General features: G+C 42.2%; 1 protein-coding gene across 1 annotated transcript in view; it reads left to right on the top strand.

The window, feature by feature from the left end:
- The window catches only part of GALM (galactose mutarotase), a 53,651-nt gene that overhangs the window by 5,282 nt on the left and 25,658 nt on the right, over positions 1-22,711 (top strand). Inside the window, exons 2-4 of the mRNA XM_057743280.1 lie at positions 3,000-3,154; positions 6,924-7,130; positions 11,797-11,878. Of these exons, the coding sequence (XP_057599263.1) occupies positions 3,000-3,154; positions 6,924-7,130; positions 11,797-11,878 (444 nt within the window). The remainder of the gene's footprint in view (positions 1-2,999; positions 3,155-6,923; positions 7,131-11,796; positions 11,879-22,711) is intronic.

Genomic DNA, 22,711 nt, shown 5'->3' with positions numbered 1-22,711 from the left:
CTGTATGACAGACTGTAGTTCTATCCACCGCATTACATATAGTTCCATCTCATCCCTTTTTATAGCCGAGTAATATTCCATTGTATATATATGCCACATCTTCTTTATCCATTCATTGATGTGGAGGTTTTGACTGAGAATTCTGAGCAATTTTAAATTTGAGACTTTAGGGCACTCTTGCTAAGATTTGGGCTGTCTGAGGTGGGTGTCATAGCTGGGATCCTTGGGATATCAGAGGAGTGGAAAGGGCTTTACCCCATGGTTAAGCATTTATTAATATATTCTTGCCAGTCCCTGGCCCAGAAAAAGGGATAAACTTGTTCTCTACCCTTTATCCTACATCAGCAACTGACTTGATTAAATCAGCATTCATGGCTTGACCTAGAAACTTTGCCCTTTTTCATGGAAAACAGTATTTTCTGCATTTCAAAAAACAAGCTTTTTGTCCTATTTGGAATTTGGGGACTGTCACTTTTTTGTAATTCTGATTTGATTTAAAAGCTTAGTAACATATGAAAATGTATAAAATCCATTTTTTCTGAAGAGCTTCTCAGAGACAGTTGGGAGCAGTGGTTTCTGCTGTCCTTATGGTTTAATCCTTTAAAACTCTTCATCTAAACTAAGTGCTTCTTACCTCCATGGGCTTATTTTAATTGTTGCCAGAAAGTGGTCCCTTCTGAGGGAATTCTTGCAAACCCATGAGGCAGCAACCTTGCTGTTGAATTTGTCCTTGTCTCTGATGCCAAGCATGTGGCTGGCAGAGAGTAGGGGCTTGGTGTACGTTTGTTGAATAAATCAAGGTAGGAGTCAAAAAGAGATATAGCCAAACAATTTTTGAAAAAAATTCTGCTTTTCTGCACATTTTTGAGCTCCTGAGTAGCGAATGAAATTATATGTCATCAGGGAAATGCAAATTAAAACAACATTGAGACCTATTATTATTATCATTATTTTTTGGCTGTGCTGCGTGGCTTGCAAGAGCTTAGTTCCCTGACCAGGGATAGAACCTGTGCCCTCAGCAGGAAAAGCACGGAGTCCTAACCACTGAACTGCCCCGGAAGTCCCAGAGACTCCTTTTTGTTACTCAGTGTAACGGGTTTTAAAGCTACAGCTTCAGAAAGGAAGGTGGGGAGAGAGGTGGAAGCTGGTGGAGACTCAGCCTTTCCTGTACTGATAGATGGTAATAAGGTCAATTAGCCAGAAAGCCTTGTGATCTCCAAATAATGTGATGCTTAAGAACATGTACTCAGGAGCCAGACTGCCTGGGTTTAAACCCTGATTCTGCCACTAAGTAGCTGTGTGTTTTGGGCCAAGTTACTTAACCTTCTGTCTTCAATTTCCATGCCTATAAATTGAGAGTAATAATACTGTCTATCTTATAGCAGTATTCTGAGGATGGAATGATTTAATGTAGAGCACTTAGAACGTGGCTGAGACTTAGGAAGCGGTCAGTAACTGTTAGCTCTTGTGAGAGTCTATGAGCAGGACTCTGAGGACTGCAGATTGGCAAGGAAGTGAACCAGGAAAGACCCGGAAGAGAATGATTCACGTTTCACTTATTTCCAACCAGTTGAGTAATGGGAACCTGTGACCTGTAACTGGCCCAGTCGGTTCAGGGCCCACCTCCTAAGACCCCTTCCAGCCGTAGTAAAAAGTGTTCGTGCACTTGAATCACATACTCTTCTGACCGACAGTTGGTGTGATGGTTACAGAGTACAACATGAAGAGGGATGGAGTTCCAAGGACAGCCGAGTGACAAATAGAGCAGAGAGGAATCTTAGCGGTAATACAAAAAACGAACTACCCCCAAACCTTAATCTCTGCCATCATGATCTAAACTAAAAGATTATAGCACAGAGGAACTTAAAGACAGGGAAGGCACTGTAACATGCCCATGCATAACATTGTGAGTACAAGGACGCTAGCTCCACTGCTCTTTACGCCTCCCCACCCCCAGAAAAGCCTAACAACAGCTTACGCTCCAGCATGCTGTGGAGCCATCAACAGGAACGTGGTAAAAGGACATGCAGTCACCTGGAGCGGTCTTAAGACATTTGATAAACGAAAAGTTGCAGAGCAATATGTATAGTATACTCTTTATGTAGTATAGGTGTGTTTGTGTATTTGTTTGTGCTTATATGTAGTTATTTTAAAAAACAAAAACAAGCAATTGCAAGTGTATATCCCAGACTGTTAGCAGTGATTATCAGTGGGAAGGAGAGGAATTGAGAGGTGACGGATGGCTTTTATGTTTTACTCTTTATTTAACCTTTGTTAAAGTTGCCAGATTTAGCAAATAAAAGTGTGGGACACCCACCTAAATTTGAGTTGCAGATAAACAATAAGTATGCCTTATGTGTACGTCCCATGTATTCTAATAATATGGACATACTTACACGAAAAAATTATTCACTGTTTACCTGACATTCAGATTTAACAGGTGTCCTGTGTTTCCTCTGGCAAGCCTACTCTATATACTTGTGTGTTTAATGCTCATTAAAGGAAATTTTCATGTATTAATTGTATGATTTTTAAAAAAGAAAAAGAAGCGTAAGATAGTTTCTTTTCAAGACTACACAAAAATATAATTTTTAGTTAAGAAAATTGGCCTAGAAGCAGATACAAAGAAGCATGTATATGAAGACCCCAGTTTTACAAGAAGAAGAAAAGCACCTGCACACAGATACACACAGATGGAAGGATACACATACATGATATACATAAGAATATGAAGAGTGGTTTTCTCTGGTGATGAGATCTGGATGATTTAAGTTTCTTCTTTGTGCTTTAGAAAGTTCTTTTAAAATGTGTGTAAAGAACATGAATTGCTTTTGGAAAGGGAAAAGTTCCTGTGTAAAGAACACCATTTTTCTGTGCTCTCCTGTGGACGGGGACATGCCCAGGTTGCAGCTGCCCTCAGAAAGAAGTGGTGGGCAGCGGTGTCAGCGCCGTCTTCGGTTTGGAGTTTTAACACACACTGTCATCCCATACCCTTGCAGGGTACCTCCAGAAGCAGCCCTACTTTGGAGCCGTGGTTGGCAGGGTGGCCAACCGAATTGCCAAAGGAACATTCCTATTGGACGGGAAGACGTATACACTGGCCATTAACAACGGGCCCAACAGCCTGCATGGAGGACTCAGAGGGTTTGACAAGGTGAGTTGGGGGCACTGGACAGAGTCCTCACCTGGCACCCTTCACCTGAGTACCTTCAAGCATACGTTCTGTTTGCCAGGCACAATCCTAGGCCCTAGAGCAAATGCATGGTAAGGTGATACTGGAAAGAGGCTGCTCCCATGGTTCGGGGGAGCAGATGTGCTGGTTCTGTCCCAGGACCCACCCTTCACTAGCTCATCTGACTCTAATAGGCAGGGGAGCCCCGAGAGAAAGGCTGACAACCCTTGACTTAGGAAAGAGCGCCTTTCTCACAGTTTGGGATCAGGGTTGCTTGACCTTAGGCTCAATAGCAAAATGGATTAAAAATAATACTCACCACTTCTTGCACAAGGCATTTGCATATATTACCTCCCACCCTTACTAGAACCCTCAACTGTCACCAAATGAGAAATCTGAGGCCCTGAAAGGCCACACAACTCCTAAGTTGGGCTGCCTGACCCAAAGCCCTCATTCCTATACTACAACTGCTGGCGTCCACCACGGCTGCTGTGGGTGCCCGCAACCCAACACACCCCCTGTATCTGCTGTCAGCCCCCTTCCTGTGCATTGTGGTGCCACACACAGGTTACCCTTCCAGTGAGGTGCTTCTTGCCTCAAAATGACCTCAGATTCCCCCCAGTCCCCCCTTTCCACATCAAAACTCCCATTCCCTAAGTGAATCCCTGGAAAACCAGCTTAGGAAAGCAAATTGATCAAACAGCTTCTCCCTGAGGTAGGAATGCCTGGCCTCCTGTGTCCTAGCTGTGTGGAGTCTGCAGGCGAACCCCAGCGATTCTCTTACTAGTCTAATTTCGGAGAGGTAATTCTGGTAGTTAGCTTTCCTTTGAATTATACCACCCAGGTTATTTCCTAGAGAAAAGCCAGAGACGACAGGAACATGTATGGCGGTTAAGAATCACAATTTCTTCTTTTCTCCCTCTCACCGCCACCCGTCCTGTTGAGGGAAGTAGGTCACTCTCTGTTTCTCCTGTCCCAACCAGCTCTCTGTCTGTGGCTTAGAGCCAGACTGCCCCATTACTTCCCCTTTCCTCCATGATGGAACTCCTCATGCCAGGGAGGCAGGGAGGCAGAGGGTAGCCTCTACCCTGAAGTTACTTAGGAGTGGTGTGACCTTTCAGGGACTCATAACAAGTTTAGGGCAGAGGTCCGTGGGCAAACCCCAACCGGAGGTAGTTAGGCCCAGCTTCGTCTGACCAGGGATCTTCAGAGGAGCCTCAGTACCTTGTTCTAGCTTGTTCCTGCTCCCTCTGTTCCACATGGAATTTTCTGTGGTGTTGCTTCATGGGGTGTGCCCTGTATGAACAAACATAGAAAGATAGTGAGTATTTATGTCCTTCTATGTAGTGTGTTAACTGAGCCCCTTCTGTGAACCAGGGACTTGGAGAGACTCCAGTATAGTGAGGGACTCTTATAAATAACTGTTACAGGCAACAAGCCCCGTAATATAGATGCCAGTGGTGTGCTACAGGAACTGGGTGTGGACATATGAATAGCAACTGGGGAGGTTGGATTTGAACTGTTCTTGAAGAAAAGATAGTATGTCATATAATAAGTGGATACTGGAGAGAGTGACTGTGCAACAGCCCACAGAGGGGTGGGGAAAGACTTGGAATGTAATCATGGAGCCATTGAAAGTTTTAGGACACTGGGTAGTCATGTAGCAATGTGAGCAATATCACATGGACTTTTTTTTTTTTTTTTTTAATTTATTGGCTGTGTTGGGTCTTCATTGCTACGCACAGGCTTTCTCTAGTTGCAGAGAGCGGGGGTTCTCTTCATTGCAGTGCCCCGGCTTCTCATTGTGGTGGCTTCTCTTGCTGCCAAGCATGGGCTCTAGGCACGCAGCTTCAGTTGTTGTGGCTCATGGGTTCAGTAGTTGTGGCACAAAGGCTTAGTTGCTCAGCAGCATGAGGGATCTTCCGGGACCAGGGATCGAACCTGTGTCCCCTGCATTGGCAGGCGGATTCTCAACCACTGCGCCACCAGGGAAATCCCCACGTGGACTTTATTTTAAGTTGTATTTGATCTCAACAATTACTGAACAATTGTTGGTTTGCAGGTATGTGTTTTTTCTATTTATACCAACACATTTTTTAAAGATAAAGTTTGAATAACCTGACAAGATTAGAAATGGTGTAAGTAGGCCTAGAGATACAAATTTGGAAATTTTCAGGAAATTTGGAAACTACAGGGTCGGGGAAATCGTCCCATGAATAGGAATTACACTTTCTACTTTATCTGATAATACTGATTCACACAGAATCAATCTTTCCATTGTGTCCTTTCTCTAAAGGAGAAAAACTAGGTAGCAAGTTAAGACCAGATTTTTATTTCAAATATTTTATTCCTAAAATTTTTCATTTGGGTGATTCCTTTTTCTTTTTTTAATCACACATATACCAGGCTTTACATTTTAAGTGTTTTGAAAGTTCAACATTTCTGGGAGATAATTAGGGTGTAAAATTAATTTTTTACTAAGGTCAGTGAAATTGTTTCAAATACCAGCTGCTTTCACTGTAGGTGAAGGCAGAGACCTCCGTTCCCACTGTGCTCCCCTTCCTGGTAAATGCAGTGTCAGTGAGAGAGATCCAGGCCATGCGAGGAGTGGGTGGGCAGAGCCTGGGCTCGTGGGCTGTTCTTGTAGCCCACAGAAGTTATTATCCTCCAACTCTATTTGCAATGACAGTGTTTGGCCTCAACTCTGCTATTGGAAAATGAAGATTGGAACAAAACATTCAACTGAAAGTAAGATGTGAAATAGTGTAGACTGTCAGGCTAAGTTTGAATCCTAGCTCTGTCACTAATTACATGCATGACTTTAAACAAGGTTTTTTTCCCCTTTAAACAATTTCATGAAGTATGAAAGGGTTCTACTCCATCCCCTGGAATGTGGGAAGTAGAAGTGTGCAAGTTAACTCCACTGAACTCAGTTTGCTCATCTGTAGAATGGGGGTAATAATATTAGTTGGAGCCATGTGAAATTGCCAGTGCTCAACTATTTTGACCTACAAAGATGGTAATTTTGGTTAGTTCAACTAAATCCTTACCTTATAAAATGTTTTATGTAAAACACCAGGTCAGTGGCTGGTGAGACTAACAAATGGAGGTCTCATGTCTGCAAAGGGCCCCTTTACTAGTGACCCAGCGTTCCCCAAAGGGACTGGGGGGTCTCTGGCTACCTCGTCCTCTGATGGTGGAGAATAAGGAGCAGACTCAGGATTAGATCACTTGATTCAAATCCACTGTCTTGCTAGCTGTGTGGCCTGGGACAGTTTAGCCTTTCTGAGCCTCCATTTTCTCATCTTTAAATGAGGATAATGGCACTTTACATCAGCCCTGAGACAGATAGTGTCTGCAAAGTTTCTAGCAAAGTGCCTGGGCTCATAATGGGGACTCGATAAGGCATGTAAGATCACATATACATTTCAGGTGTACAACACAGTGATTCACAATTTTTAAAGATGATACTCCATTTAAATTTATTATAAAATATTGGCTATATTCCCATGTTGTACCGTATATCCTTGTAGCTTATTTTATACATAGTAGCTTGTACCTTTCATCCCTTACCCCTATGGTAACCCCATTGGTAACCACTAGTTTGTTCTCTGTATCTGTAAGTCTGTTTCTGTTTTGCTATATTGACTAGTTTTACTTTTTTAGATTCCAAGTTGTCTTTAAATATTGAAATGTGGCATTTAGCTTGGGATTGGAGTGACTCAGCAGCTTTGAAAACACTTTCTTCTAGGTCCTCTGGACCCCTCGGGTGCTGCCAAATGGCATCGAGTTCTCGCGCGTCAGTCCAGATGGTGAGGAAGGCTACCCTGGAGAGTTAAAAGTCTGGGTGACATACACGCTGGATGGTGGGGAGCTCGTGGTCAACTATCGAGCACAAGCCAGTCAGACCACCCCAGTCAATCTGACCAACCATTCCTACTTCAACCTGGCAGGCCAGGTAAGTGAACTTGCCTCTGCTCACCTGATGTAGTCTGGAGTGTCACTTCTTTCCTGCAGTGTGCTTTGTGGAGTGACCTGGGGGAGTGACTGAGAGACTAACCCAGTATGGAATTTCCCCGGCGATGGGGTCGCCCCTGGGATGACGAAAAGTGCCCAGCAAAGCATCTGGCTCATAGTAGGTGCTCAGCAAGTGGAAGTCATAGGGAATGTGTACATTGAGTACACTGTGCTGCCCCACATGCCCAGGCGGGTAGCTAGCTATTTCAAAAACTCCCTCTCATCTAACTGTAATAAGTGCGTATGTTGCTTTGCCAATTTCACTCCTCCTCCCCCTTGCCCCCCACCCCACCCCTGCCAAAATTACTTCCAATTAAGGCATTTTCCGTTATTGGATCCTTGGAGATGGGCTTAGCCCAGCCCCTTTAGGTAAATGCCGCCCATATTTGTGTGCTTCCACTGTACAGCCCCCCCAAGAGTGGTGTGGAGACACTGACAGCCCCCCTTAGGTAATTCCCTCTAAACTACGTCGTTCCCTCCTAATGGTAGTATTTTAGCTTGCTGAGGAGGCTGTTACATAAGACAGAACAAAAGGCCTAGCTAAACTCATGGATTCTATCTGTGACTTTCTCTTCATCTGAGAAGCTCATCCTTGTACACGATGTTCACAGCCAGCTAGTAATATCTTGCATTTTTACACTTTTTAGGAGTTTGTTGATGATCTAATGATTTTTTTTCTAGAATCTTTTCAAATAGCATGAGTTAATTGGTTCTTACACAATTTGAAAATAAGCAAGACTTCACTTGCTCGTTCCTTATTCTCAGGAACTTCTGTCATCCTTCTTGAGATATTAAAGACAAACCAAAAAATAAAAACAAGACTAACACACACAAGCCATAAGAGGCTCTGCAATCATGAGCATAAAGACTCTACTTCTAAAAATAAGTTCAGAAAGAAACTTGACAATATCAGTGGTGTTATATGGGTAGTAGATCGTGGTGATTTTTCACTATTTTCCACATTTTTGTAACCAAGGTTGTGGTCTAAAGGAATAGATTCAGAAATAGAGAAATTAGGTGTGAAGTATTACTCTGCCAATGTGTTACAATGAAGGAAACAAAATGGGAACGTAAGGTTCACTAAGGCTCTTTCTGCTTACCTGAGAGGAGGACCCTCCTGACCAGAATTTTCCATCCTTCCAATCCTACAAGGACTTGGAGTGACAGGTATTTCTAAATTTTTTTCCAGAGGCCGAATAGTTTCCCAGATCAGACCCCACACAGAAGGGTGGTCAGGGGGCAACTGTTTTAGTAAGTACAGCTCAAATCCACATCTTCTAGCTTCAGGGATGGGGTGGGTGAAGGCCACCAGCTTTCTGGAGCATCAGGTAAGGGTTGGTGGGCAGTAATCCAGCCTGGGGTCAAGGGGTCTCTCTGCATTTTCAGAACATCTCTTGCCTTACCCAGAAAAACAGCATTATTGTGTGTCTTAAAACCTCCCCAGGTAAGTAGCTTTAAGGTAGTCAGCTCATCTTACGTATTTTCGTTTTGTTTTTTAAATTAATAAGCAGGATTTTTGCCTTACTTAGGAGTAAAACTTTGACTCATTACTTCTGAGTTTGAGTGTTGGAGGCCTAAGGGCAGGAGAGCACTGTGTTTTTCAAAGAATGGAAAAGGTATGTAGGTTGCAGTTGGTTGGTTTTTGTGCTTTTGGGTTTTTTTGGGGGGGAGGGGGAGTTGGCTGTTCTTTTCCTATCTAACACAACACTGGGAGAACCTTTTTTTTTTTAATCTAAAGAGCTTTATCTAAAGATAAACTTTATCTGAAGAGCTATGAAAGCAGGCCTGGGGCAGTTTGAGATGAAAAGCAATAGTTATGGTTCTAGTATGACTGTATAAGTATGTCATCAAGGACCCAAATTCTTCCATTGTTCCATTCTGCTTCTTCAGTGGTATGGTTTTTGTCTTCAGGCTCATCCCCTCATGGTCACAAGATGGTTGCCACAGCTCCATGAATCACCTCTTCATATAGTCAAATCCAGAGATAAAAAAAAAACCCGACCTATTCTTTTTTTTTCATATCTCTAATCTTTCATTTTTAAGAACAAGCAAAACTTTTTCCAGAAGCTCCTCAGCAGACTTTACTCACATTTTGTTGGCCAGAAGTGTGTTTTATGCTCTGCTTAACCCAATCACCAGCAAGGGAATTAGACCACCATGCTTGGCTTAGACAAATCAAAGTTTGCCCTCTGGGGCCCGGGTGAGGGTCCTTTCCCTGAATATATCGTCACGTAGGCTAAATCAACAACTCACTGTTCTGCCAAGGGAAAGGGAGTGTGCTGATAATGGAGTTGAGATGGCTTTTGGGTAGTAACCAATAGTGTCTGTAATATCCTGCTAGAGGTGATAAGAGCTAAATTAAGGCAATGATAGTGGCAATGCACAAAAAGTTCTTGAAAACCCCATCGAAGCCACAGTGAGCTCTATAAATGGTTAATGTTACAAATAGTAGCAGCCAAACAAAGTTAACCAAAGCAAACACTGAACTCAGAGATGGGCCTCAGTTCTGTTTGTGTGTCAGCATTCCTTGCCAGGGTTTCATCATCCTGGAAAGGAAAAGAATTCAACAGCAATAATCCACCGGCGTGGACACTGCACTATTCCAGGTCAGAACGGTCATAAGATGAAAAGTGTTCTTCCTTTACTGAAGGAGTGTTACTGCTGTTTAGTGACCCAACAATTAAGGGAGTGGGTGACTAGTCAGTGTTCCTTTCCTTCTCCTCCCAGGCTTCTTCCCAACATCTTGGACTCAATTTAGTGGTATGTGATTTTCATATTGAATCATTTTCTTCCTATTCTAGTGTTAAAAAACAAACAGAAAAAGGAAGTTCCTAAGAAGCTGTATTCATAATAGTAAAAAAAACTCAAAACAGCCCAAAAGTCTATCAGCAGGAGAATAGATAAACAAGTTGTGATATATTCATACAATGGAATACTACTCAGACCTTGAACTGAGCATTGAACAGCTAGAGCCAAAGAGAGAATCCCAAATTCTCTTCCCTCACGGCTGCTGCCCTCAGTCCCAGGGGCCTCTTCGGTGCTGGCAGTAGCCTGAGGCATGAGGTGATGACAGTAGGGAGAGCCACACAGGAGACAGACCCCTCTGGGCTGGAACAGCTCTAGACAGGGGTGCAGGCCATTTCCATGTTGGACCTGCCTTCCCAGGTCAGATCAGGGCCCAAACAAGTAGCTAAGGTAGTGAGGGCAGAGACCTCTGCCCCAGCCTTGTCTCCTACCCACTCCTACCCTTGACCGCTGGGACAGTGCAAGAGAATTCGTTCTTCAGAAACAGAGCCTCCTGGTAGCGTAAGTAAACCAATTTCTGTCATGTTTAAACATCGATTCTCACAGCCTCTGAAATCTTGGCCTTTCTTCTTGGGACAACTCCATGTGATTGTGTGGCTGAGGCCTTCTGACAGTAGAATGTTTCCAGTTAACCCAGAGTGCTCTGCCTCTCTCTGCTTACTTCTCAGGAACCCCACAGAGCCTTCCATTTAGCTTAGCTCAGGCTTTCTCAGCCTTGGCACTGTTGACATTTTGGGCGAGATGATTCCTTGCTGTGGGGGTGGGGAGGCTGTCCTGGGCGTGGGGAGGCTGTTGAGCAGAATCCCTGGCCTCCCCACGGCTGCCTCCCCAGGAGCATTACCACCGCCAGTTATGACCATCAAAAATGTCTCGAGACACCTGTGGGGCAAAAATCATCCCTAGGTGAAAATTACTGGTTTAGTTTATTTTTGAGCATTCACTCAGCAAAAGCCCTCACCTGGTTTCCTGTCCACATCTTTTGCTGTGAAGCTTTAAAATACTGCTATTAAAATGTAATCCTTTTTATTAGAAACATACATGTGTATTTTCCAGTTTGCAAGCAGCACAACACGTCTTTACTGAACTATTCCCCACAAGAGCACTGGACAGAATTGGGTCATCAGCCCAATTCTATACTGAAGGAAATAAGATCTAGGAGGTTTAGTGACTTCCCTGGGCCACTCACTGGGAGCCAGAACTAGACCTCAGGCCTTTCTGACCACTGCCCAGTGCTTCATGTACCAGCACGTGACCAGAAGGGCAGCCTGCATCTTTATGGAGGAGACCGGACCCCAGTTCTGACTCCCAGGCTTCTGCCATGTGGCGGGGAGTGGGTCCTCTGGGTGGGAATTAGGCCAGAGAAGGGGTGACATAGCCCACCCCTAGCAAGCCTAGAGGCACTGCCTTGGCAGCCCAGCACCTGTGTGTTGCAGATCACTGACCGTTGCTCTTCTGTTTGCCTGGCATGAGGACAGTAGAAGAAAACCTTCTGTGATAAGTCAAAATCCAAAAAGCTTTCAAACCACTGTTGTCCCTCTGACTTTTCACTTTCATAATTCCATTCAGAAAAGAAAATGCATTCTGGGGTCATACTTGAAAGCTTCTTCCAAATGTATCAGCTACTATGTTGAGCCCCTATCTACCTAACTTAAATGAACGAATTATTCATCAGCATAGGTCAAATGGGATTTCTAAAGTCTTCGTCAATACTTGAAAACATTTCTGCAAAAGTTATAAAGCAAATATATAAAACAAGACTGAGCATTAAATCTTCTTTTCTTTCTCTACTTTTTCTCTCCCAGGGTTTCCCGAATATATATGACCATGAAGTCATTATAGAAGCTGATGCTTTTTTGCCTGTAGATGAAACCCTGATTCCTACAGGTTGGTGAATTTAAACCTCTTATGGGAATGCAGAGCTGGGGTGCAATGTGAGAAACATTAAAACTTCATTTCCCTAAATATATTTCCCTTGTTGGCCTGATACAATGCCTATAACTACCATGATTAGTCATTTATTTTGGCTAAGATTGGGTGACCAAATACTTAAGCACCCAAATCAGGACACTTTTGAGAGGGAAAGGGGATGCTGTTAATAATTAAGCCAGGGCAACTGGAGTAAGTTGAGATAGTCCCAAACAAACTGGGTCACATGGTCATCCTAGCTGAGCCTTAGACTTCAGAAGTTCTCCATTAAAATGTAAATCTCTTACTCCATAGCACCTTAGCAGAGATAAATTTACCTAAGCATTACCTCACAAATGCAGAACCTAATAGAACATGTCCTGGTTTTTGACAGACGAGGAAAGGGTGGGATGGGTTGTACCCTGAGGAGGACAAATGCATGTACATTGCCTCTGAGACACAGCTGGGGAATGGGGTGGAAGGAGGAGTTCAGTGTACCAAAAGGGAAGGTGAGGTGCTGCCAGAGTGGAATTTCATGGGGTGTGTGTGTGTGTGTGTGTGTGTGTGTGTGTGTGTGTCTGTTTCCTGGGTTAACTGAATTATTATTTGGGATCAAAGGTACCATGGTTCAAAAGGCAAATCCATAGAGGTAAAAAAGAGTGAGTTGCCAGGGGCTGGGTACAGAGGAGAATGGGGAGTGACAAGGGGTACAAGATTTCTTTTTGGGGTGAAGGATTCTGGAATTAGATTGTGGTGATGGTTGCACAGCCTTGTAAATATACTAAACATTGCTGAATTGTGCACATTCAAAGGGTATGTAGATTATATCTCAATTTAAAAAAAGGAAAGAAAGAACCTTGGTTCATGTGGTATCTCCAAGATTGAAGGGTGTGGTTTGTAGTAGATTGTACGTGTGCCCCTGTCTGGCTCCAGGGGACAGATAGATGATAAGATGACTGGCAGGGGTGCTGTTATTTGTGGCAGTTTATAGAAATTAACTTGAAGTAATTATCCCCAAAGTGGTAGATAAATATTCTTATTGGGATTTTGTTAAAATCAGAGATCGGCCAAAAGTGTCGTCAAAGAAAGTTAAACAAAAGTAGAGGATGAAGGGAAGGAAGAGCAGAAATCTAGAAAGATGCAAACACTTTCTGCACGAGCTCCCCTTCTGGAGGAAGGGCTGCCTTTGTGCTGCCCTTGGCTGATCAAGGATCTCCCGCCTGTGTCTGACAGTGACTTGACTTCTTGGATGTGTTACCTCATAGCTCCTTTCCAGATGGCTTATGTCCTGTGGTCCGTTCTCTCAGTCCTCTCTTTAGGGCTCCAGCCCTCGAGAAGCCCATTGCTATGGCAGCTACGTGTAAAAGGTCAGGAAGGCCTGCTCCTTGTGTTCCTACCTTGTGTAAGAGTGCTACTATTTTCATTATCACCTCTGCTCCAGTAAAGAGCTTAGATGATAGAATATGAGCGATTAGAAGCCAAGGGCACCATCTTTGTTAGTTACTTGGTTTACATCACAAGTAATAAGACTGTCGACATTACATCCCCCTCATGTGATGCACTGAAAAAGCACATCACTTGTTTGGTATTCTGTCAAAAATGCGTAACCTCAATCCATTCAGGAGAAAACATTACATGAACCCAATTGAGGGATTGTCTTCAGAATAATTGACCAGTACTCTTCAAAGATATCAAGATTGTGAAAGACAAAAAAAGACTGAGGAGCAGTCACAGAGGAGACTAAGGAGATACAATAACTAAATGCAACATGGGATCCTAGACTGGCTCATGAGGCAGAAAAAGGGCAGAGAAAGGTGGGTGACGGGTACACATAGATTGTTATTTTTGCAACATTTTTGTAAGTCTAAAATTATTTCAAGTTTTCAAAACTGGAAAAAAAAAACGACCCAGAGATCCGAATAAGATGCTAAAATTCACTGGGCACCTGCCTTACTTTAGGTAAGGGCTTTTGTTTTGGCATCTTTATTTCAGCATCTTTAAAACAATAGTGTTGTATTTATGGCTGCTAGTTCAAAATTCTTAAGGGGAAAAAGAATGTGAGCCTGCATACTGAACAGCAAATTCAGTTAACATCAGGAATTAGAAACTCCCATGCACAAGGCAACTACAAAACTACTTAGGATAATAATGGGGAATCAAGATACATGCATTAAAATTTTTTTGGCATCCCAGTGTTAAATGTTTTCCTGGCTCCGGGGCTTTTATGTTTGTATCGGTAACACATGTTAGCTTCTGTCATTGACATGGCTCAATAGATGGGCATGAGTCAGTGGGCCCATCTTATCCTAGATGCAGAATTACTGCGTTAGAGCTGTATGTTGCAAACTGCAAGGGGAAAATAGTGGCAGCTACTGTTTTGTGACTGATAAGAAAGAAAATGAACCAAGTAGCTTATAAGTGGAGGTGATGAAGTAAGGGCATATTTATTTTTTTAAATTTATAAAATTTTATGCTATCCTGCTGAGTTTTGATCAGATGAAAATCTCAAAAATGCAAAATTCATGCCAGATAAAGATTATTTGTCATGATTGTAAGAGATAATTGTGGCAAACATAGTACAGCTTAACATGCAATCTAATCAACTGCATAAAACTCACATTTATCTCAGTTCTGAATTGTAAGTGGCTTTAGACTCAAATTCTACACCCTGTACTAGTACTGAACACCTGTGAAGTTGAGTAGGATGTAAGAGCTCTGGACTTTCAGGGAGGCAAGAACCCAGGTTCTAATCTCGGCTTTGCAATTGACTAGCTAGAGGACCTTCAGTGCATGTATAATACTTTAACATTTAACCTCTATAGACTCTCATTTCCTTTTCTGCAAATAGGAGGTTGAACTCAATCAGATTTCATAAATTTTCATAAAGCAGACCCATGAATTTTATTTAAAAAACAGTTTGGGAAACTTACCTGGGATTGCCCACTTTTCATTTTGCCGAGCTAGAAAGCTATTACAAATACAGGGCTATTAAAGTTAATTAGGAATATATGCATATTATATTTCAATTTAAAAAAATTTAAACAGTTGGGATTGTAATTAGGGACAGAGATAAATAGGCTGTGTTTATTTTTTTAAAAAAACTGAAACTACCATTCATAATTACCATTTTTCATAAAAGAAAGAATATATTAATACCACTAAAGTGGGGAAAATTTAATCTCAGAATAAGAAATGACCCTTTACATTGAATGTATCTTACGTTTTAAAGAAATGTGACAGCTGATTATCCATATCTATCTTAGTTTTCTGTGGACCAGTGAAAATTTTATCATGCACTCATGATTAAGAACCAATAATTGGTCTGTAAGTTCACTTGTAACTGTTACATTCTGTGATTCTATAAGGCTCTTCGTATAACATTTTACTGCTATTTTTACTGCTATCTCCGCCACCCTTCAAATTCATTAGAACTCTGTTACAAAAGTAAATACGTTGCACCAACTTCCGAGCTCATGAAAAATTTGTAATTCTCTTTTATATATATATCCATATATTAGCTGGTTCCTCATAAGTTATATTGGTTTGCCCAATGCACTTAAACTGAAATTATAGGATTTGTTTCCTTCCTCCTTCCTTAGAAATGCTTAAGAAACAAATAATTGTATTATTCCTTTGGAACTTCCTCCAAAAAAAGGGCAGTAACTTCTACTCTACCCTTCAGTGATATAAGAATTCACATGTCTGGCCCACTTTCAGCCAAGAAGAAATCTCTAGAAACTAAGATTTCATCTGACTCTTAACACTGACCAAAAGCCCATGAGCAAGTGGCTTACCTGAGACCGGTCCAAAGTCATTTGGCCATTCAGAAATGCCTCCCCAGTGCGGCTGGGCTTGCCAGGAGTTGACAGTCTAGTGGAGAAATCAGCCAGAATATTATCCACCTACCTGGAAAATAATTTCAAGGTAGATGTAACTAAGAGACTTGGTGCAGAAGGAAAGCACTGCCTGGGGGTTCCCGGGTAGAGTATAGGAGAATGAAATAAAACTTGGGAGGGAAAGTAGAATTTTGCCACGCACCCAGAAGGAAAAAGTGTTTTGCACGGAGATGAACAAGAATGGGCAGTGCAGGAAGCAGCAGGACCGTCCCCAGGGAAGTGCTGGGCTTCTGAAGCATTCGGGAAACGCTTTTGGTGGCAGAAAATGGGTGGGCCCGTAAGAGGTTGGCTGGAGCCAGGTCACATCTGCACCAGGCTCTGGTATGGCTGCAATCATGGGGGTGGCCCTGGATGACCCTAGACTGGTCTGGAGTTCAAGGCCACTCCACACAGGGCAGACTCACAGGTGTACCAGATATTCAGCCAGAACTGGACTGGGCTGAACCCCAAGCCCACTTCCTTGAGACATGCTGCAAGAAACCTGTTAGACCAGCCACACTTGTTAAGAGTTCTGGGAATTGACGTGCAGTATCTAGAGACTGCGGTTGTGTTGAACTGAGAAAAAGGAAGATTCTGTTTATCTGTGAGATGAGGTGAGGGTTTATGATAATAATAGCCGGTATTTCAGAGAGGACTTTATAAATAATCTATACCACTACCCTATAAGGTAGGTTCTGCTCATTTTTCTTATTTAAAGGATGTGGAAACTGTAGCATAAGGAGTTTAAGTAACTTACTGGGGACCACTCAGTTAAAGAGCAGTGGAAAGCTGGGATTCAAACCTAGGTAGTCTGGTATTAAAACTCAGGCTCTTAACTAGACCTGTACGCTTCAGACGGGGGTTAGATGGGGGAGGGGTAAATGAAGAAAATAGATTAAAAAAGAAAAGTAAATGAATTTCTTGACTATGTAGATAGCCAAGATCACCATATAGCCAAGAAACAGGGAGCCAGAAACTAAATAACTAAATAAATAAAGCTCTGGATAGTTGTCAGTTCTCATTCTTTTGCCATCTTTTCTACAGGTGGCCTCGCAACTTCTCTCACCGTCTTCCTTCCCATTTCTCCTTCTCAATTTATTTCTGCTTTTCGGCAAAGAAAACAGAAAACAAGTTTGTTCAAATTATATTTAAAAAAGAGAAAATCAAAAAAGAAAGACAAAGGTAGAGGCCATGCCTCCATCTTTTGTGGCTGTTAATTTATACTTATATTTGGTTTTCAACTCCTTTTTGTTTGCCCTCATGAAAGCGGTAACCTGAGCTCTTCTTAAGGGAAATGCTGATGCAGATCTAAACTTGGGGGTGTTTTTACCTTGGTTACAGACCCTCAGGAAATAATTCTTCAGGTGATGGGAAAACCCATTTATGAGAAAGTAGCACCTCTTATTTTACAGTAGCTGTAATACTGTGGCCAAGGTACTTGGTAAAAAGGGACCTTCCCCCCATGTGGGTCCCCTCCATTTTGTTTATCGCAGGCTTACTGATAAAGCCCAGGAAAGAGGTACCTTGACATTGAGTTTCAGGGAACCAAAGCAAGCACGATATGATGCGATCCCCTCATCTTAAACTTATATCTGCGTTTAGACCTCTCCCCCAGGGCAGGGCCCACAGACCTCTAGCAGCCTTGCGCACCTGTTTCACTCATGCCTTCCTTCCTCTTGACAGTTTGGGGTGGGGTGGGGGGCATATAGAATGTCTTCAGCCCTTTCCACCAATAAAGCATGAAAGACAGCAGCCTGTACTATGTGGCTTCCTCATTCTTCCCCTTTTTCTGCTCTGGTAAAAGGCTGTCTTTTTCCCAAAGCCCACTGGAAATGCCTCAGGAAGTATGAGGCATGGTCCCTTTTCACAGGCACCTCTCTGCTGCACCAATAGAAGGTCTCTGCAAGGCTGAGAGCTCATTTCACCTGTAGACCAGGAACAAAGTTGCAGCTAAGCTGTCAAACCTGGGTTTGCATGTCAGTAGTTAGTGTAGCTTTGCTTTTTTTGAGCTGCTATTTTTCTCAACTTAAAAAAATCTGCAGCCCATGTAGCAGTTGCTACTACTTAGGATGGGTGCATACTCTGTTTGGGGGGCACCGTCAGGTCATCTTGAGCATGGTTTTTATGTTGTTGTCAGGGCTGTCCCTGTAGTTTCCCAGAGGTGGAACTCCTGGGAGCTGTTTACCAGGAAGGACAGGTGGATATCCACAGAGAAAGGACACTCCAGTGCCGGGTCTCTGTGCTGACACGTCAGATATTTACCTTCGAGGCCTGAGTCTGGTGTCCTGCCCTGTGGCAACAGGAGGAAACTGGTCCCTAGTGCCCTGCTCAGGTACTAAGCCAGCTGAATATAAGCAGATGAAAAACAGAAAATCCCTGTTTTTCCAGGGATTAATTCATTCCGAGTTGTAAATATTACATTTCATCCTTTCACCTTACAGAACTGTGAGACTTGGAGGCGATCTGGGCCACCTGCTCAGCAAGACTTTATGATATATACAGCACAGTGCAGAAGTAAGCATGTGTCTTTATAGACATTTACAGCACACAGCTTTTTTTTCTTTTAATTTTGCTATTCTTTACTCATAGTAGACAAGGAATTAAGACAGCAAAAATGAATGATTTGATTAGTAAAATCCCATCTTATTCTCTTCCTTGAGATAACTTTTATTTTTATAAAAATTTACCCAATCCACTCTGTCCCCCAGCCCATCTGTGTTCACTTGCAGTTCTTGCTGCTCTCCATTTTTGAAAGCTCCTTCTAAAATTACATGAAAGCAACCCCATTTTGACAGAATTAGAATTCTGGTAGGAAAGGCTTACCATGAGGCTGTGGAGAGAAGCTCAGCAAGACATTCGTATTTTATTTCAGCCTCTCTGAGTTCAACCTACAATTCAGTTGGTTTTATAATTACTTCCCTAGGGCAGGTCTAAGTCTCTGACCTGGAGAAATAATAAATTCCAAAGTAGTCTCCTGGTTCAAAGACGGTGCAAATGAAGACTGTTTTGATCTACATGTTTTAATCTTTGCAGAGATTCTTACAGAAAACTCTTAGACTTTATATAATTGTAAAATAGTGGATATAATATTAATTTCAACTCTCCATCAATAGCCTTCCTCTTTCCTTTTCATCCCACCTCTCCACCCCACTCAACATCATCATCAGGTCCTACTGATTTTTTGTAATAAGGCTTAATTTTTTTAGAGAAGTTTTAGGTTCACAGCAAAATTGAACAAAAGGTACAGATTTTTCCATACCCCCTACTCCCACATATGACAGCCTCCCCCTTATAAATAACCCCCACTGGGGTGGTGCATTTATTATAATTGATAAACCTACATTGACATGTCTTTATCACCCAAAGTTCATAATTTACATTAGGGTTCACTTTTTTTTTTTTTTTTTAATTTATTTTTGGCTGTGTTGGGTCTTTGTTGCTATGCAGGCTTTCTCTAGTTGTGGTGAGTGGGAGCTATTCTACTTTGTGGTGCACAGGCTTCTAATTTTGGTGACTTCTCTTGTTGCAGAGCACTGGCTCTAGGCACATGGGCTTCAGTAGTTGTGGCCTGTGGGCTTCAGTCGTTGCAATGGGTGAGCTCAGTAGTTGTGGTGCATGGGCTTAGTTGCTCTGCGGCATGTGGGATCTTCCCAGACCAGGGCTCAAACCCATGTCCCCTGCATTAGCAGGCGGATTCTTAAGCACTGCACCACGAGGGAAGTCCTAGGCTTCACTCTTGGTGTGGTACAGTCTATGCGTTTGGACAAATGTATAATGACATGTATCCATCATTATGGTATCATACAGAGTATGCCCTAAAAATCCTCTGGATTTGTTTCAACCATCCATTAATATCTTTCCTCTTTCCTTTCCAGTCCCTCCCCCAACACTTCCCCATATTGTTAGTCATTAGGTCTTGATGATTTTTAACAAGTAAGTACTTGAATCTGTCTCCTCAACGTGTATTATTATTATTTTTAAATTTTTGTTTATTTATTTTTAAATTTAATTTTATTTATTGGCTGCATTGGGTCTTTGTTGCTGTGCTCAGGCTTTCTGTAGTTGCGGAGAGCAGGGCCTACTCTTCATTGCAGTGTGCAGGCTTCTTATTGCAGTGGCTTCTCTTGTTGCGGAGTATGGGCTCTAGGCACGCAAGCTTCAGTAGTTGTGGCATGTGGGCTCAGTAGTTGTGGCTTGGGGGCTCTAGAGCACAGGCTCAGTAGTTGTGGCATACGGGCTTGATTGCTCCTTAGCATGTGGGATCTTCCCAGACCAGGGCTCAAACTCATGTCCCCTGCATTGGCAGGAGGATTCTTAACCACTGTGCCACCAGGGATGTCCTATCAATGTGTATTGTTGATTACATGGCTCCATCTCCATCATCACTCTCCTGGTGTAGGCTATCTTTTCTTCTCTAGATCAGTGCTTGGCTTATATTATGAGCTTCATAAATTGGGATCAGTGAATGAACAAAGGAATCTGGACAATAGCTCTCTAACTAGGGGAAAAAATCTCTTTAGATATATCCTCCATCTGGTTACTAAAGTTATCTAACTAAAATGCAAATTTTACTTTGATACTCTCCAGTTTAAAAAAACTTGTAGATAGCTCCCAGGCCAGGCGCCAGCTGCCTCCCAGACCCATCCTCCACCGTGCCTCACTCACACTACACCCTGTTTCAGTACCCACCTCCCGCCCACAGGTACCACCCGGTGTGCCTTCCTTGCTGCATATACCCCTAACTCTCTTCAAGGCTCCTATTTTCTCCTTAGAAGAGTTTCCCCCACTTCCTGGAAACAATGGATTCATTGTTGCTCTGGGGTTTTTGTAATGACATAATCTGCTTTAGAGTTTCTGTGCCCAGACTCCCTTATCTTCCTCTCTGTTAAGTCTACCTCAGATGTTCTATTAGGATTTACTAGTTACAGAGCCAGAGCAGGGAGCTTCAGGCTGGGTCTCTTTGGCTTGAAGCTAGAAAACTAACCTATGATAAACGGAAAAGTGAAATCAAGTAGCAGACAGTCTGCACATGCTAAGCACAACTACTCCTTCCTTTCCCCCTCCACCCCTTGTCAGTCCTTTTCCACTCTTCTCTCTTCTTTACATTTGTTTTAAACATAGTGTATTAAAGTATTACTGTGTGATAACTGGATTCAGCAAACCTGGATGCCGATCTCAGTTCTGCTACCCACCTTGGATGCTCTCAAGTCAACCACTGACAATGCTCTCAAATCAGCCATGAAAACCTTCTGGGCCTCATAACCTAATCTGTAAAATCTCGTGAGAAGATGGTTACATGAGTTGAACTGAGGTCCTGTCAGTTTCTAACAATGATTCAAAGACCACACAGAACCTCTAACCCAGATATTCTTAACCAGTGTCCATACTTTTATGTCTAGGAAGATGAGGAAAGAACTTCAAAGGATTCCTGAGCCCCTGAAATTCTTTTTTCTTAAAGATTTTCTTGATGTGGACCCTTTTTTTAAAGTTTTTATTGAATTTGTTACAATATTGCTTCTGTTTTATGTTTTGGTTTTTTGGCCAAGAGGCGGCATGTGGGATCTTAGCTCCCCCACCAGGGATCGAACCCTAACCCTGTGCACTGGAAGGCAATATCTTAACCACTGGACCGCCAAGGAAATCCCCAGCCCCTGAAATTCTGTGTCAAACTCTGATGTGGACCACATCGTGGTCCACAGAGGGGTTTTCTGGTCTTTTTTTCCTCTCAAGGTAACGATAGTTTATGGTTGCCCTATTATCTATTATACATGCGTTATACATATAGTCATCTTTTTTTTTAATTTTTATTTTATATTGGAGTATAGTTGATCAACAATGTTGTGTTAGTTTCAGGTGTACAGCAAAGTGATTCAGTTATACATATATATGTATCTATTCTTTTTAAAATTCTTTTCCCATTTAGGTTATTACAAAATATTGAGCAGAGTTCCCTGTGCTATTATACAGTAGGTCCTTGTTGGTTATCTGTTTTAAATATAGCAGTGTGTACAGTCAATCCCAAACTCCCAATCTATTCCTCCCCTCACCCTTTCCCCCTGGTAACCATAAATTCTTTCTCTAAGTCTGTTTCTGTTTTGTAGATAAGTTCATTTGTATCATTGTTTTTTAGATTCTGCATATAAGCGATACTGTATGATATTTGCCTCTCTCTCTGACTTACTTCACTTAATATGATAATCTCTAGGTCCCTCCTGGATTGCAGGTTGCTGCAAATGGCATTATTTCATTCTTTTTAATGGCTGAGTAATATTCCATTGTATATATGTACCACATATTCTTTATCCATTCATCTATCGATGGATATTTAGGTTGCTTCTATGTCTTGGCTGTTGTAAACGGCGCTGCAATGAACATTGGGGTGCATGTATCCTTTCGAACCATGTTTTTCTCCGGATACATGCCTAGGAGTAGGATTGCTAGATCATATAGTAACTCTGTTTTTAGTTTCTTAAGGAACCTCCATACTGTTCTCCATAGTGGCTGTACAAATTTACATTCCCACAACAGTGTAGGAGGGTTCCCTTTTCTCCGCACCCTCTCCAGCATTTACTGTTTGTAGATTTTTTTGATTATGGCCATTCTGACCAGTGTGAGGTGATACCTCATTGTAGTTTTAATTTGCATTTCTCTAACAATTAGCAATGTTGAGCATCTGTTCATGTGCCTCTTAGCCATCTATATGTCTTCTTTGGAGAAATGTTTATTTAGGTCTTCTGCCCATTTTTTGATTGGGTTGTTTGTTTTTTTGATATTGAGACACATGAGCTGTTTATAAATTTTGGAGATTAATCCCTTGTTGGTTGCATTGTTTGCAAGATAGTTATTGGTTTTGAGACTAGCAATGGTGTATTTTGCTCTTTGCAATCTTCAGGATGGTTTAAAAAAAATTTTTTTTTTTTTTTGGTAATTCATTACC

This window comes from Hippopotamus amphibius, chromosome 7 (assembly GCF_030028045.1).
Source record: "Hippopotamus amphibius kiboko isolate mHipAmp2 chromosome 7, mHipAmp2.hap2, whole genome shotgun sequence".
In the NCBI taxonomy this organism is placed as follows: domain Eukaryota; kingdom Metazoa; phylum Chordata; class Mammalia; order Artiodactyla; family Hippopotamidae; genus Hippopotamus; species Hippopotamus amphibius.
Note: the sequence above shows the minus strand (reverse complement) of the source record. Positions and strands in the feature narration are given on the sequence as shown.